This window comes from Aquarana catesbeiana, linkage group LG03 (genome assembly GCF_042186555.1).
Source record: "Aquarana catesbeiana isolate 2022-GZ linkage group LG03, ASM4218655v1, whole genome shotgun sequence".
NCBI lineage: Eukaryota > Metazoa > Chordata > Amphibia > Anura > Ranidae > Aquarana > Aquarana catesbeiana.
This window is the reverse complement of record NC_133326.1, coordinates 55,296,045-55,313,610: the sequence shown is the minus strand read 5'-3', so window position 1 is coordinate 55,313,610 and position 17,566 is coordinate 55,296,045. Positions and strand designations below refer to the sequence as shown.

At 41.8% G+C, this 17,566-nt stretch overlaps 1 protein-coding gene across 2 annotated transcripts in view; it reads right to left on the bottom strand.

Moving 5' to 3' along the window:
• CRTC3 (CREB regulated transcription coactivator 3) overlaps positions 1 to 17,566 on the bottom strand; it is a 221,507-nt gene that overhangs the window by 129,666 nt on the left and 74,275 nt on the right. For both annotated transcript variants that reach the window (XM_073618561.1, XM_073618562.1), the window contains exon 3: positions 12,599 to 12,718. In XM_073618561.1, the coding sequence (XP_073474662.1) occupies positions 12,599 to 12,718 (120 nt within the window). The remainder of the gene's footprint in view (positions 1 to 12,598; positions 12,719 to 17,566) is intronic.

Below are 17,566 nucleotides of genomic sequence, written 5' to 3'. Positions count from 1 at the left end.
GCTGTGCAACTCTGTACCCAAATAAAATTGATGTAATTTTTTTCCCACAAATAGAACTTTCTTTTGGTGGTATTTGATCACGGCTGCACTTTTTTTTTTTCAGAAGCTATAAAAAAAAAAAAAAAAAAAAAAAAGCGACAATTTTGAAAAGAAATTTTTTTTTTTTTTACTTCCTGCTATAAAACATATTAACCACTTGCTTACCGGGCACCTAAACCCCCCTCCTATCCAGACCAATTTTGAGCTTTCAGCGCTGACGCACTTTGAATGACAATTGCGCGGTCATACAACACTGTACCCAAATGAAATTTTATCATTTTTTCACCACAAATAGAGCTTTCTTTTGGTATTTGATCACCTCTGCAGTTTTTACTTTTTGTTAAAAAAAAGTAAAAAACTAAATTAAAAAAAAATATATTTTTTTATATTTTCTTATAAAAAATTTAAAACAGGTAATTTTTCTCCTTCATTGATGTACGCTGATGAGGCGGCAGTGATGGGCACTGATAGGCGGCAGTGATGGGCACTGATAGGCGGCAGTGATGGGCGGCACTGATGGGTGGCAGTGATGGGCACTACAGGTGGGCACTGTTAGGTGGCACTTGTGGGCACTGTTAGGTGGCACTGTTAGGTGGCAGTGATGAGGTAGATGTGCCTCTTCCACTTCGGGACCGATGTCCCTGACATCTGAGCCGGTGACCGGCTTTTTTTTCTACTCACGCTGTTAGCGTGAGTAGAAAAGAAAACGATTACCGATCTTTTGTTTACATCATGTGATCAGCTGTCATTGGCTGACAGCTGATCACATGGTAAGGGGCCGTGATCGGTGATTACCCGAGTCTCAGTGACTCGGTGATCACAGTGCGGGTAGGGAGCGTGCACAGGGGAGGCTGTCTTATGACGGGAATTCAGGTCCGCGCTGTGGCCGTCATTTGGCCATAGCGCGGATGTGAGGTGGTTAACCACTTAAGGACCAGCCTCGTTTTGGATTTTAGGTGTTTACATGTTTAAAACAGTTTTTTTTGCTAGAAAATTACTTAGAACCCCCAAACATTATGAGCTGGATGTAACAAGACGTCCGCTGCCGCTTGGGGCCACAGGCTTACTGCGGCTGAGAGCAGGGTGTACCAAGATGGGCGTCTCAATGTGACGGCCCGGGTCACCGATTCTGACAAAACACCCGGCATTCAGAACACAGCGGCTATGCCCCTGCCAGCTTACCAGCCGCTGCTGCCAGCTTGTTGATAACTAGCTCTCCGCCCTCCAACTTCTGGGAGAGACGCCTCTTCATTCCCAGTTATCGGGTCAAGCATCGGGAGCATTTGCACGAGCACAAGTACTCGTGTAAGTGCTCAGTATCAACACCGATACTGATAATAGTATCGGTGCAACCCTAAATAAAAGCAAAACTTTTCCTTTAGTTTTGAATAGAGTGGAGAGGGATTAGAACACCTGTCAGTTTTTATTGCTGTCTGTGCCCCCATTAGGGAGATTCGCCCTCTGTATTTGTCCTATTTACCATTATCATTGAAAGTTGAAGTAAGAAAATCACAAACTTTGGGTTGTCCCCAGAAAAGTAATAGAGGGGAAATCCTCCGATGGGGACACTAGTTCTGGTGGCCTGGGGGTCCCCAAGGGATTCACTTAATTTGCAGGGAATTTCCTCTCACTTCCTGTTTTGGCAATGGGACAGGAAGTGAAGGGAAATCTCCAATTACATAGTTAGTTAGTCAGGTTGAAAAAAGACACAAGTCCATCCAGTTCAACCATAAAAAAAAAATATTATTATTATTAATAATAATAATAATAATAATAATAATAATATTGTACAATCCAATATACCCAATTCTATACCCACAGTTGATCCAGAGGAAGGTAAAAAACCCCAGCAGAGCATGCTCCAATTTGCTACAGCAGGGGAAAAAATTCCTTCCTGATCCCCACGAGAGGCAATCGGATTTTCCCTGGATCAACTTTACCTATAAATGTCAGTACCCAGTTATATTATGTACATTTAGGAAAGTATCCAGGCCTTTCTTAAAGCAATCTACTGAGCTGGCCAGAACCACCTCTGGAGGGAGTCTATTCAAAATTTTCACAGCTCTTACTGTGAAGAAACCTTTCCGTATTTGGAGATGAAATCTCTTTTCCTCTAGACGTAAAGAGTGCCCCCTTGTCCTCTGTGTTGACCTTAAAGTGAATAACAACATTAAGTTCACTATATGGACCCCTTATATATTTGAACATGTTGATCATATCCCCCCTTATTCTCCTCTTCTCAAGAGTCCATTAGGGACAGATGGTAAAAAAAAAAAAACAATAGGGGTTATAACCCTTGCTTGCTCCATCCAAAATGGGGGGGAAAAAAAAAAAATTGTATAGTTCTACTTTACAAATAATGCAAAATATGCCCAGACTAAAAACAAAATGTACTTTTAATTCTATGATGTACTTAATGCCGTGAATTAATTTCTAAAATTCTTTAAAATAGAAAAATATATATTGCTTTCCGAAAGAAAAGTTGTTATGTCTTCAGGTGCATTTAATGGAGAAAAAGCTCTCCACAGTTCTGTTAGCTCACTCTATCCAGAAGCCACATCAGAAGGGGCTGATCCTTCCATGTGCCATTCTGTCTGACAAATTTAGTTCACAGCCTTACCTTGACTTTTATTGCCTCTCTGTATCAAGCCACTGCAGCCCGCCACTAAACAGGTCTGAATGAGCAATGCAAGCCCGTCATATTTACCAAGCAAACACTATGCCTCATTGGAGAGCGGCATGTCCCAACACACATGAAGAGGAGAAAATGAGTGGTTAGCAGTTAAAACACGGTGTTAAAAATGGTCTAGCTAATAAAAAATACAAAAAATAAAAAAAATTAAAAAAAAAAATCTCAATCATTTAAAAGACATCTACAATAAATTCCCAGAAAATTAGATGAATCATTCAACAACACTTCTGAAATAAGTAGGGCAAACCCCCCCCCCCCAAAAATTAAAAAAATAAATAAATACAAAGCTGATCTTTATTTGTTTCTCTGCTACGAATGTGTGGAAGCCGTTCTCTTTGTATGTGACCTGCACACAGCTGAAACATGAGAATTTGATATAATATTACACAGTATGATCCAGTCATTTACATGGCAGTGCAAATCACAAAAAAGGGCCAGTATGATGCTACAGTTAAAAATGTCAAAGCATCATCTGGATTTCATAAAGGGCCCCACTGACTTCTGTCGTTACCCATCTGCACACAGATCCTTCAAGGATACAACAAAGGGGATGGTTGTTACACTAAAAAGCCACAAATCATCTGTTAAGGATGTTTTTTTTTTTCCCTGACAGCCTTCCTATCACATGGTTTTCCAAGCAGAAATTTGCTTTTTTTTTTACACTCCAAAACTGACTTGGCAGCAAAAGGATTGTTCACGGCCAATCAGAACACTCCCACCAACTAAGCAGGTTTTTTTTTTTCCAACACTCTACATTTTTTTAAAGAGACATCTGAATCTTGTTTACACCTACAGTTAGGTCCATATATATTTGGACACAGGTACAGTTTTAGTTTTCCAGGTATTTACCAAAACATATTCAAGCTATAGTTATATAATGGATATGGGTTGAAAGTGCACACTCTCAGGTTTAATTTGAGGGCATGTACATCCAAATCGGATGAAGGGTTTAGGAATTACAGCTTTTAAGAATAGCCATCCCCCCTTTTTCAAGGGACCAAAAGTAATTGGACAATTGAATCAAAAGCGGTTTCATGGCCAGGTAGGTGAAAGGTCTGGAGTTGATTCTAAGTGTGGTATTTGCATTTGGAATCTATTGCTGTGAACCTACATCATGCGTTCAAAGGAGCTGTCCATGCAAGTGAAACTGGCCATTGTAAGGCTTCAAAAACTAAAACAAATCCATCAGAGAGATAGCAGCAACATTACGAGTGGCCAAAATCAACAGTTTGGTACAGTCTGAGGAAAGAAGAACACACTGGTGAGCTCAGCAACATATAAAGGCCTGGACGTCCATAGAAGACAACAGCGGTGGATGATCGCAGGATCCTCGCTATGGTAAAAAAAAAAAAAAAAAAAAACCCCATTCACAACAACCAGACAAGTGAAGGACACTCCGGGAGGTGGGCATATCATTGTCAAAGTCTACAATCAAGAGAAGGTTTCACGAGTGCAAATACAGAGGGTTCACCACAAGGTGCAAACCATTCATAAGCCTGAAGAAAAGAAAAGCCAGATTAGACTTTGCCCAAAAACATCTAAAAAAGCCAGACCAGTATTGGAAAAGCATTCTTTGGACAGATGAAACGAAGATTAATCTGTACCAGAATGACGGGAAGAAAAAACTGTGGAGAATTGCTTGGAACAATTCATGATCCAAAAGCACACATCATCTGTAAAACATGGTAGAGGCAGTGGGATGGCATGGGTATCCATGGCTTCCAGTAGCACTGGGTCATTGGTGTTTATTGATGATGTGACAGAAGACAGAAACAGACAGATGAATTCTGTAGTGTTTAGAGATATACTGTCAGCCCAGATTCAGCAAAGTTGATTGAACGGTACTTCACAGTACAGATGGACAATAATCCAAACCACACTGCAAAAGCAACCCAGGAGCTTTTGAAGGAAAAGAAGTGGAATATTCTGCAATGGCCGAGTCAATCACCTGATCTCAACCCAACTGAGCATGTATTTCACTTTCTGAAGGTAAAACTGAAGGCAGAAAGACCCACAAACAAAGAACAACTGAAGACAGCTGCAGTAAGAGCCTGGCAAAGCATGAGAAAGGAGGAAACCCAGTCTTTGGTAATGTCCATGGGTTCCAGACTTCAGGTAGTCATTGCCAATAAAGGATTCTCAACAAAATATTTAAAATGAACATTTTATTTATGATTATCTTTATTTGTCCAATTACATTTGAGCCCCTGAAAATGGGGGGACTTTTATTAAAATGGTTGTAATTCCTAAAATTTGTACTTGATATTTATGTTCAACCCCTTGAATTAAAGCTGAAAGTCTGTACTTCAAATTCCTTTGGATTGTTTTGTTTTAATTTAATTTTATAGTGGTGGAATACAGAGCCAAAAGTATGAAAATTGTGCCTGTGTCCAAATATATATATATATATATATATATATATATATATATATATGGACCCAACTGTATTTTTTTTTTTTTAATTCACGCTGTGTACTGCCAAGAATATGAACAACCAACCCTGAATATAGCCAGTATTGGGCCCCCGTCAGCTGCCTGCGGCAAGAATCTGCGGATTTTTGCTGCCGGAATGACCAGGTTATGCCATCAGCTGACAGCATCCTAGCTCTGACGTCTGTCCCAAACCGCAGCCAATAGCTGTGTGGCTACATGGGTTTAGCAAAATCATCTGAGCGGCCGCTGCTGATCGCATAATCCAGTCAATCCAGCAGAAAGAATCTGCTGATTTTTGCCATCAGAATCTGGCAGCCGCCATGTGAAAGGGGTCTTATACACAGCTCATTATGTAAATAGCCTGGAACAGTAAGGAATGACATATCAAAGAGTATATTTATGAAAAAACATGCAGAGGTATGCGTCCTGCAATACTATATGTACAATTACTATGCACAAATGCTGGCAAAATCAAATGTTTCAAAGCTATTTTTTTCTCAAGTTGTATGCTATTTATAAGAAAAGCATAAATTAGGAAAATACCCCATTATGGCCATTAGATGGAGCTCATGGCCACAGGAAATAAAATACTAATTTACCAATACCGTCCGCAAGATGTAGCGACCATAATGTGGTATTTTTATGATTCACACTATTCTTATGAATGAAGAACATACACAACCATATGGCAAGAAAATAGACTCAATTTTGCTGGCACTAACACAGAACAAATGTACATGCAGTTTCGAAGGAGGAATATCTCTGCAATTTTTATTTCTTTTTTTTTTTTTTTATATAAATACACCCCCAAATGTCATAATTGGTCCACCGACACAAATGGGCTCCCTCTCTTTACAGGCAACTACGTAGAAATTAATGGAAAAAGTGTAAATTGTGCGCAAGCATATTGGAACATGAAGGGGCCATCCCCAAACTGTTTCCACAAAGTTGGGAGCATGAAATTGTCCAAAATGTCTTGTTATACTGACACCTTAAGAGTTCCCTTCACTGGAACTAAGGGGCCAAGCCCAACCCATGAAAAACAACGCCAAACCATTATCCCCCCTCCATCAAATGATTTCGACCAGTGCACAAAGCAAGGTCCATAAAGACATGGATGAGCGAGTATGGGATGGAGGAACATGACTGTCCTGACCTAAACACCTTTGGGATGAATTAGAGCAGATACTGCGAGCCAGGCCTTCTCGTCCCCATCAGTGCCTGACCTCACAAAATGTGCTTCTGGAAGAACGGTCATACATTCCCATAGACGCACTCCTAAACCTTGTGAACAGCCTTCCCAGAAGAGTTGAAGCTGCAAAGGGTAGGCCAACTCAATATTGAACCCTGCGGACTAAGACTGGGATGCCATTAAAGAGATATATAAATAGAGATATGTGTATATGTGTGTAATATAAATATAAATTTATATTACACACATATATTATAAATATATATCTATCTCAATATCACAGTGGTGTATTGGTTAGCACTTTCGCCTAGCAGTAAAAAGGTTGGCTGGTTCGAATCCCAACCACGACACCACCTACCTGGAGTTTGCATGTTCTCCCTGTGCCTGCGTGGGTTTCCTCCCACACTCCATAGACATGCTGGTAGATTAATTGGCTCCTGTCTAAATTGGCCCTAGTATGTGAATGTATGAATGTGAGTTAGGGACCTTAGATTGTAAGCTCCTCGAGGGTAGGGACTGATGTCCATGTATGATAATATATGTATATATAAATTGACAGTATATATATATATATATATATATAACGCAACTTTTTTTAATTTTTGGGGGGGATAACTCGGCTATGCATATACTTTAAAATGTATATTTTTTTTTATTAATTCTAAATAAAGTTTGGCTATATATAAACATGTACATTTATTTTTTACCCCATGTAAGCTGCTGGCCATTGCAGATATGTTCCCAGCAGCTTTTCAGTTACTATACTGGCAGGATTGGGAAAAGAACATTATTAGTTCAAACTTCTGAGTGTGGATGCAAGTTTGCCATCTGTAGCACAAAGCAGCCATGATCATCTGCTATAGAACAGTCATTTCCCTTCTAGAAATGCATTCAAAAACAAAAATCAGACACTGGTAGATAGTCGTTCTTGCTGCTTACAGATTACGGAATTGTGTGTCCTCCCTGGAAAACAAAACAGCTGTCCTCTCTCTGTATTACAGCCCCACGTTTCTTCACTCTACTTCTTATAAACAGGGCCCCACGGCCATCATCACTACTGTTAACACACATCGCCATCATGACATCACAGGCACATTGAAGTGAACTTGTGAAAATGTTCAACACTTTTTCTTCCCTGCAAATCTTCCAGGCTGGTGGAGGAGGGAAGGAACTTCAGACGCTGTGAAGCAATGCCAAAATAGTCAGACATGCTCTAATTCCTACTATCCCTGTTGATTCACGCACAGGACATCAATAAAAGGCCACTGAATATGACAACAACAAAAACAGACACTGGGAACTGGAAGCACAGGACAGCAGACAGCTCCAGCAATAAGACTGCACAGGCAGACCCGACACTTTACATGACGGACGCTGATCTCAAACTTTACTTCTTAGAAAGGTACTTGCAATATTACATTTTAAAGCTGAACTCTAGGCACAAAAAAAAAAAAAAAAAAAAAAAAAAAAAAAAACACACACTGTCATTCAAAAATATTCCTTAATAGTCAAAGGATATACAGTTAACCCATTTTGTGAGCACAAAATGCCTCTACAAACCAACTGAATACTTTGTAGAAGTAGCAACACCATCACTGTGCTGTACATAGCCTGTATGGACAGCAGAGCTGTGGGAGGGGCCTTTCAGGTCCACCCACTACAGGCTGCCTGCACAAACTACAGGAGGGGGCGGAGACAAGACCAGTCACACTGCACAAGGAGAGAGAGCAGCAGTGAGCGGTCTTTTTTTTTTTTTTTTTTTAAAGGAAGAGTCTCACACTGGATCACTGCACAGATATGGCAGAAATGCACAAAGCACACCTGCCGCTTGTATAGATTACTTATTTAGGACTTCAGCTTTAACATTATCGTTAACAAATCTGAAAACACTTTCAAAGGCTTGGTTCAGATCTCTGCATGCTGCGTTCTTTGTGTAGGGCAGCCCATTCATTTTAATAGCTTGCCCTACCTGCGAGAAATGCAGGGAAAGAATTTCCGAACACCTTTTATAAAATTGCACCACATTGAACCGAACTTCTGTGCAGTGCGCATATACCAATGCGTGGAAGGGCCATTAAGAATTAATACCACACTTGCATGTCTGCTAAAGAGCAGTGCGTTTCTGTGTGCACTCCCAGCACACATAGATCTGAACCAAGCCTAAATGATGTTCATATAGAAAAAGCCTGGTCCAAAAAAAATGTTGAACAGATAAGGCCCCTTTACACACTAGCGGGTCAATCAGGTCCACCTGTCCGCTGTCCGTTTTTCAGAAGAATCCAATCAGATCCTCCAGTCTCTATGGAGCAGCTGGTGTAAGTGGACATGTGTCCGTTTACACCCGCTGACATCCAATCCAATTCTGTCTGCTAAACCACCCCCCCCCCCCCCCATCTGTCTGGCGGATCAGATAACAGTCAGGTGTAAATCCGCCTATAGAGGAGAGCGGGCCGCATCTGTGTCTGCTTTGCTAAGCGGAGCGGATATGGACCAGCCATTCGTCTGCTCAGCAGGGATCAGCATACAGGAATCCCCGCTGAGCAGATGGACTTCAATGAAGCCAGCCCTGTGTGAAAGGGGCCTAAGACCACTGGCCACTGTTGAAGGCTTCTGGCCATATGCTGTCAGCAATCTCTTTCACAGACAGTTGTGTGCCTAAAGTCTTATTTATTTTTTTTATTATTTTTTTTTTTAATTAAGTATTGGGTTGCTCCAGAATACAACTATACACAGGGAATACAATAATTCTATAGGCCACAGAGTAGAACTTGGAACTGCGATAAAAAATGGATTTACTATTCACAAATGGCAGGCTTTAAAAAGTTACCAAAAAACAATTATTTTTAACGTATAATGTAAACCCTAAGGCTGCATTCACACTAAAGCGCTAAGTAAACGCACGCAACAACGCACAGTTGTGCGCACATTTACAAAACGCACTATGAGTTTGCTGTGCTATTCACTATTAAATGGCATTCCAAACGCGGTAAAACAGACGCATGGTTTTCGCATGTCAAATGCTACAAAAACGCTTGGTTAGAAAAACACGAGACCCTCAAAGCTCAAAAAAAAATAAATAAAAACAACATTTTAAAAAAGCATTTGTTACTTTGTCATGTCATGCACAGTGCAGCCCATTAAAATAAATGGGCTGCCCTATGCATGTGGATGCATGTGGTGTGAGAACACAAAAATAAGTGCATATGGGAGGGAGGGAACATGCGCAGGAACATGTTAGACACCAAATATGAGTGCAACATGTAACACGTTCCAAAAGGTGTACCTAGTTTTTAAAGATGAAGTAGGGTTTAACCACTTAAGAGAAATAAGATAAAATGGTGGAATGGTTTGTGGGTAAAAAGAAGCAGATTACTATTTAGCAGGTTTAATTTGAAAAATATTTTAACAGGAGAATTCCATCACACACACTATAAATGCATTCAGTTTGCAGACAGCAAAAAAAACACAATGATTATTTTTTTGCATTTGAATTTGCAAAGCATTTCAACCACGATCAGCTGAAAGCAGGTGCAAGGCTCTGGCTCTTGCAGACTCTTCCTTTAGGCTGCTTTCACACTGGGGCGGTAGGGGGCGTCGGCGGTAAAACAGCGCTATTTTTTAGCGCTGTTTTACTGCGGTATTCGGCCGCTAGCAGTGCGGTTTTAACCCCCCACTGGCGGCCGAAAAAGGGTTAAAACCACTCGTATATCGCGGCTATAGCCGCGGTATTGCCGCGCTTTCCCATTGATGTCAATAGGTAGGAGCGGTTTAGGAGCGGTGAATACACCGCTCCTTCACCGCTCCAAAGATGTGGCTTAGCGGAGGCTGTTTTGGGGCGGTGTAGGAGCGGTGAATACACCGCTCCTTCACCGCTCCAAAGATGCGGCTTAGCGGAGGCTGTTTTGGGGCGGTGTAGGAGCGGTGAATACACCGCTCCTTCACCGCTCCAAAGATGCGGCTTAGCGGAGGCTGTTTTGGGGCGGTTTGCAGGCGGTATTTTTAGCGCAATAATGCCTGCAAACCGCCCCAGTGTGAAAAGGGTCTTAGCCCCTGGACTGTCAGCTATGGAGCTGGGAGAAGTAACTACAAGTGTAGTAATGTCATTTGTGCCCCAATGAACATTATGAGTCCTTCTGCTGCAGCGGAAGATGGGATTTGTAGTTTTTTTTATTCACAACCTAATGCAAATGAATGAAGCAGATGTGCGGGTGAAGCCACACACAACCCTACCAATTAAAAAAAAAAAAGACAGAAGCTGGCAGGGAGAACAAACCCTGTGATCCTGTAATGGATAAATGAATGCAACACGTTCTCCGATTGGACTAGGTGGAAAGGTAGGGCAGTGAGGTCATGCTCTCCAACTAGTCCAATCAGAGAACGTTTTGCATTCAGAGGATGCAAAGCATCTCTGAAAAGGTACACTAGCCAAGTAGACAACTTCCTCTATTCAGAATGCTTTGCTTGGCACGGGGACCCAGAAGCAAGTGGAGATCACTGGAGTAGCAGTGTCTACCAGCTTCCAGGGTCACTGGAGAGGTATGGTATATGCTTCGTTACATTGGTACGTGTAACCATGTATTAAATATTGTAACTCATCTTTAACCATTTGCCGACCAGCTGCCGCAGTTTTACTGCGGCAGAATGGCACGGCTGGGCAAAACGACGTTATGCAACGTCATTTTTTTCCTACGGCCACTAGGGGGGCGCGCGCGCGCTGCACGCCCCCCGGAGCCGATGCGTGTGCCCGGCAAGGGAGAATAATAATAAACATGCTATAAATCTATCACCTATTTTGGAGACGCTATAACTTTTGCGCAAACCAATCAATATACGCTTATTGCGATTTTTATTACCAAAAATATGTAGAAGAATAAATATCAGCCTAAACTGAGAAAAAATTCGCTTGGGGATAAAATGGGGATATTTATTATAGCAAAAAGTACAAAATATTGCGTTTAGGGATGCACAGAAATTTCTGCCACCGAAACATATAGGCCGAAAATGGCCCTTTCGGCAAAAAGCCGAAAGAGAATTTTTGCTGATACTAGCCCTGAAAACGGGGCGGGGCTACGCCCCGCCTATCAGTGGCTTCCTATAATCGTTGAAAGGGGGGAGAGCTGCCGCCACCTGTTTGATTACAGCGCTGGGAACATCACAGCTTTCATTTCAATAGCTATGTGTTCCTCGCTGCGTGCAGTCACATACAGCCCCTCCCCCTTGTCCAGGCACTTTGATAGACAGATCACCCGTCCAATCCTGGGACGGGTGATCTGTCTATCAAAGTTCCCCGGACAAGGGGGAAGGGCTGTATGTGACGGCGCGCAGCAGGGAACACACAGCTCTTCTCTCCCTTCACTGGCTGCAATGGGGACACTGGCTACACTACTGGGGACACTGGCTACGCTGCAATGGGGACAATGGCTACGCTGCATTGATCTCCTGTACCATGTCCCCAGTCTCTGACCATCTCCTGTACCATGTCCCTATCACTGACCATCTCCTGTATAAAAATATTCTTAAAAACAGTCACTTTCGGTATCGTTGTTTCGGTTTTCGGGATCAAGGAAGATTTCTTTTCGGTATCGGTTTCAGCACCAAAAAACCCATTCGGTGCATCCCTAATTGTGTTTTTCAAAATTGTCGATTTTTTTGTTTATAGCGCAAAAAATAAAAACCTCTATTTGTGGGGGAAAAAAAAAAAAAGGATGTAAATTTTGTTTGGGTGCAGCGCCTCACGACCGCGCACTTGTCAGTTAAAGCGACGCAGGGCCGAATTGCAAAAAATGGCCCGGTCATTCAGCAGCCAAATCTTCTGGGGCTGAAGCGGTTAATAGAAGCTTTCTACAAATCACATGTGCCCCGATTCCACATTAAACCTACCAGTTGCAAATTTAGTCTAAACTAGAGCCATTGAAAAAGGTTTTAAAAAACCACAAAAAGACAACAATAACCCAACAGATGAAAACAACTGTAGAAAAACCTAAATGAAAAACTCTTAGCAAGTAAAATGGAAAAACAGCTACAAATGACAAATAAGTAACTAGTAAGCTTCAAGCGATGTCTTAATGGGATAAGTGCTTGCTGCTAGAAGAATAATTCTAATGAGCTGGAATCTAGACAAGATTTCATTGTTTATAAGAAGTAAAACAGCCCACTGCAGAGGTGAAAGAATCCAGCTACTGCCAGAACAAAGGCATACGAGGCCAGCTTTCCCCAGCCTTATCATCAGTATTAAAGGATATCTGACGTCCATGCTTCTCCACGGGTCTATGATGAGGCGAGTGCAGACGGTTTCTCGATACCCTCTCCACCAGGCCATGGTGCCTCATGCCACGGATGTTATCCACGGGCTGAAATGAACCCTAGAAAAGAAAGAAGAGCGGTTACTGGTTGATTATATCATTTTAAAAAGTATACATAAAATATGATTGAACACGTGGCAAGCCTCTCACTTTTAGCACTTTAAAAATTTACGGAGCTAATAGTAACCGCACTCAGCTACTATTCCAAAACAACCTTCACACGCTAGATCAGCCAGCAGTCTGTCTTCTACCCTTAGAACACTGAACAGGAATGCTAATCAGCTAGTAAAAGTGGAGAGGCCCATCGTTTAAGGGGTTCTCTGGTTTATAGGAAGATTTAGAGCTTGTTCACGCCATGTCTGTTGAGCTGCGTTCTTCTTCACACCATGGGACATGTATGGTGTAAACAGAGCACATAGACAATCATTTCCTATTTGCCCCATTTACATCATACATGTGTCATGTGTCAAAAAACGAAGCTCAACGGACATGATGTAAACAAGTACTTATCCCATTATAATCCAATTTAGGATTGATGTTTGAGTTCACCTTTTCAGAAAAAAAAAAATGAAAAAGGTTAAAACACCTTACACCCTCCCAACACCCTGTTTCTCTCTGTACTTACCTCCTTGAGTGATGAGCTGTCAGTGCCCATGCAGCCGGGGAAGCAGTCTGGATATTTGCAATTGCTGCTTTTCTCCCTCTCCTGGGAGCAGTGCTTCCAGGACGGATCAAAGCAATGTGCTGTGCCAGTGGGGACCAATCAAGATCACTCTGATCGGTCCTGGAACCCCTGCAGAAAGAAGGAGAAGTGCAGGGATTTCAAATCCCAAAACTCTATAGCGGTTGCGTGGGCAACGACAGCTCATGGAGGTAAGCACAGCGGAGACCGGAGGGGGGTGGTTAAGGGTGTTCATTTCTGAGTTAAGAATACATCATTTTTATCCCATATCAGGTACTTTTTTCCCCCCATTTTTGCCAAGATAAAAAAATATACTTAAACTTTGTGCATTCCAAATTGTCACAATACATTTATTTACATCTCAGCTTACATGCGAGATCAAACACAGAATCCGAATCACAGGGACTTAAAAAGCAATGCAATTTTAAAATATACTGGAAAAAGCAGAATAATAACACATCCAAAAATTAACTGGGAGATAAATGAAGTGGTAAATGAGGACAACCACATGGACTTAATTTAAAATAAAAAACTTTCAGACAACCCCTATATGCTTGAAAGTCAAGCATACATACTTGAATAGAATTATTTTTTTTATTATTAAACCAAAACGTTTAGTGTAACTTTAATCATGATCCTCTAATGCCTTGGCATTGGAGCTGTCCATGGTGACTGGTCTCCTCTGAGCCCTGGATTCTGCCCTCTTCTGGTCACTCTTCTCCTGCCTTTTAATCCCTTTACTTGAATCTCTCATTTTTACTGGATGCCTCCTTCTGCTCCAGCATTCTATTGGTGACCACTTGACAGCTGTCCAGAGAAGCCCCGCTCCCCAAGAGCCATATCTTTTTCTCCAGACACCCCTCTCTTTTTTTTTTTTTTTTTTTTTGTTTACAAACGTTTTTATTGCAGAATAATATAAAGACTGGGTGTACATGCACAGTGAGAATAATAAGTACAGTGACCAGGTAGCCTAAAACAGCTTAACAATATCTCTCACAAGTTGCAATTAAAAATGCTCCGTACAATACACAATGAACCCAATAATTGGGAAAGAGAAAAAAAAAAGTAAGGAAGGTAAAAAGAAACCAAAAGAAAAGAAAAACTCTCAATTGTGATATATGTGCAACCCAAGCGTAAGGATGTTATACTCAGCAATATATGGAACATAGGAAAAATGAGCGTTGGAGGCACCTGCCTAGCAGATTCTATCAAGTTTTACAATAATCAGTTCTGTTGTGCTTCTGCAGCAGGGACCGAAGGATCCTCGAGTCTGTTACTAAGCAGGTGTGCCGTCCAAGCATTCCATTTACGGTCAAAAATGTGCATGGAGTCCAGGAGAGTATGGTGTATTCTTTCCATAATCCTAATGGACTCTATGCGTAAAATCACCTGCGACCAAGATACATGGGAGCGTTTCCAATTCATTGCTATTGCCCATTGGATTGCGCTGAAGAGAGTGTAGTGGGAGGGGGACAGCTGGAAGTTCGGCAAACAGCAAACACATTTGATAGGTCAAGGTAACCGATACTCCAGAGAGAAGTGTTATGAGAGAGGTTGTTTTCTGCCAAATGGAATCTAAGGCCTTACAACTCCAGAACTTGTGCAACAGCGTACCCCTGTCCTGGCATCCTCTAAAACATGTGCCAGGAACCAGTGGGTATATTCTGTGGAGACGATCCAGAGTGTAGTACCATTGGGTATGCAGTTTGAGTACTGTTAACTTTATGGATATAGAGCGTGTACATTTGTGCATGTTGTCAATCATGTCCTGCCAGACCTCCATCGGGAACTCTTGAGCCAACTCAGCCTCCCATGCCTCCATTGCTATAGATTTTGGAGGGGAGTTGTAGTCATTAAGGTATCGATAAAGAGTGGAGATAATCCCCTTATCCCTAGAAGCCTCTCCGCACAGGAATTCAAATGGAGTTTTTGACTGTTCTACTCTGCCAGCCAAGATTGCCGAGTAGAAGTGTCTAATTTGCAAGTATTGATGAAACTCAAATCGTCCCAGGGCATATGTTTGCTGCAAGTAAGTGTACGAACAAAAGGAAGTGCCCTGCAACAGAGACTCAAGGCTCACCAAACCCCTTGCAGACCAACTAAGGAATGACGTGTCAGAGGAGAAGGCCGGAGGGAATGAAGGTTCTCCCAAAAAGACACCCCTCTCCTTTTAATGCAGAAGGATTTCTGTGGTGCCATGTTTTTGCCCCTTCTGAAAGCCCCAATAGTGAACACACTTTTACTCCATCTGTACCTCCAGGTACCCCCAATCCTGCTTCCCCATTTTCTGATCAAGGTACCTCCAACCCAAGACATACCATTATCCCCTCTGCCCCTCCAGGTACCCCCAATCCCGCTTCCCCATTTTCTGATCAAGGTACCTCCAACCCAAGACATACCATTATCCCCTATGCCCCTCCAGGTACCCCCAATCTCGCTTCCCCATTTTCTGATCCACGTACCTCCAACCCAAGACATACCGTTAGCCCCTCTGCCTCTCCAGGTGCCCCCAATCTTAGACATACTCTTATATCTACTTGCTTCTGCAGGTACTTTGAGTCCTAGCCATACTGTTACCCCATCTATCCCTCCAGGTACCCCCAGCCCTGACCCCGATATGCCATCTTCCCCTTTGTCTGCTAACCCAGACCCAAAATAGTAAAATGAAAATGATCCCTTCTACTGTAGAATTCTGTAGCTACAGGAACCTGCGCTATGCAGGAATTTCACAAAATTCTTCATTTGCCACCAGGTTACAATAAAGGTTTTAATTAGTTGTCATGGCAAAGAGGAATTGTCCAGCTCTTCATCTGTATTAAAAAAAAAAAAATCTTACATTTTTATTTTTGGGAAGAACGTTGTCTAAGAGAATAATATATACACAAACACCCCCCGATCTGCATAACTTTATAACCACTGACAGGTTAAAATGAACACTGATTATATTTGGCATCTGAAAGTCAGTGGCATATATTTGGCAGCAAGTAAACATGTTATCCCTGAATTTGCTGTTTTGAAAGCAGAAAAATTGGGCATCGCAGTTTGTTGTGTATGGGGCTACAGACCAGTCAAGGGTACCTATTCTGACCCGTGTCTACCATTAAAAATGCCTACAATGAGCGCTTGGGAACCAGAACTGGACCATGGAAGAATGGAAGGTGGTGGCCTGGTCTGATGAATTACGTCTTATGTTACATTAGGAGGATAGCTGAGTGTAACTCTTACTTGGGGAAGAACTGACACCAGGATGCAGTATGGAAAGGATGCAAACTGGCAGGAGCAGTGTGATGTTTTGGGCAATGTTCTGCTGGGAATCCTTGGGTTCTGCTATTCATGTAGAATTGTTACATGACACCACCTACCTAAACATTGCTGCTGGCCAAGTACAATCCCTCATTGAAATAAATAGTTTTCCCTAATGGCAGTGGTCTCTTTTGGCAGGAGAATGGGCACTGCCACACTGCAAAAATGGTTCAAAAATGGCTTGGGAAATGCAACAATGAGTATGGAGGTGTTGACTTGGCCTCCAAATTCTCCCAGTCTCAATCTAATCAAGCATCTGTGGGATTTGCTGGAAATACAAGTTCAATCCATGGAGGCCCTACCCCTCAACTTACAGGACTTAAAGGCTAACAACTTGCTGTCAGGTACCACAGCACCTACAGAAGTCTAACGATGTCCATGCCTCGATGGGTCAGGGCTGTTCTGGCAGGAAAAGGGGGACTTAATCAATATTAGGTAGGTAGTCAAAGTTATGGACAACACACAGCAAGAAGACTGCATCAACCTACTGTATTACCAATGGTTCCATTCACTAGAATGTAAAATAACTGACAAATGCGCAGTCGTGTGAGGCTGTACCCAAATGAATTGATGTCCTTTTTCCCCACAAATAGAGTTTTCTTTTGGTGGCATTTGATCACCTCCGTGGTTTTTATACACTATAAACAAAAGACCGACAATTTTGAAAAAATAAATAAATACATTTTTACATTCTGCTATAAAACATCCAATAAATATATTTTTTTAAAAATCTAGTTTCTTCATAAATTTAGGCCAATATGTATTCTGCTAAATATCATTGGTAATAAAATCCCAATAAGCGTATATTGATTGGTTTGCGCAAAAGTTATAGTGTCTACAAACTATGGGATAGACTTGGGGACTTTTTATTTTTTTACTAGTAATGGCGGCAATCAGCGATTTTTAGCAGGACTGCGACATTG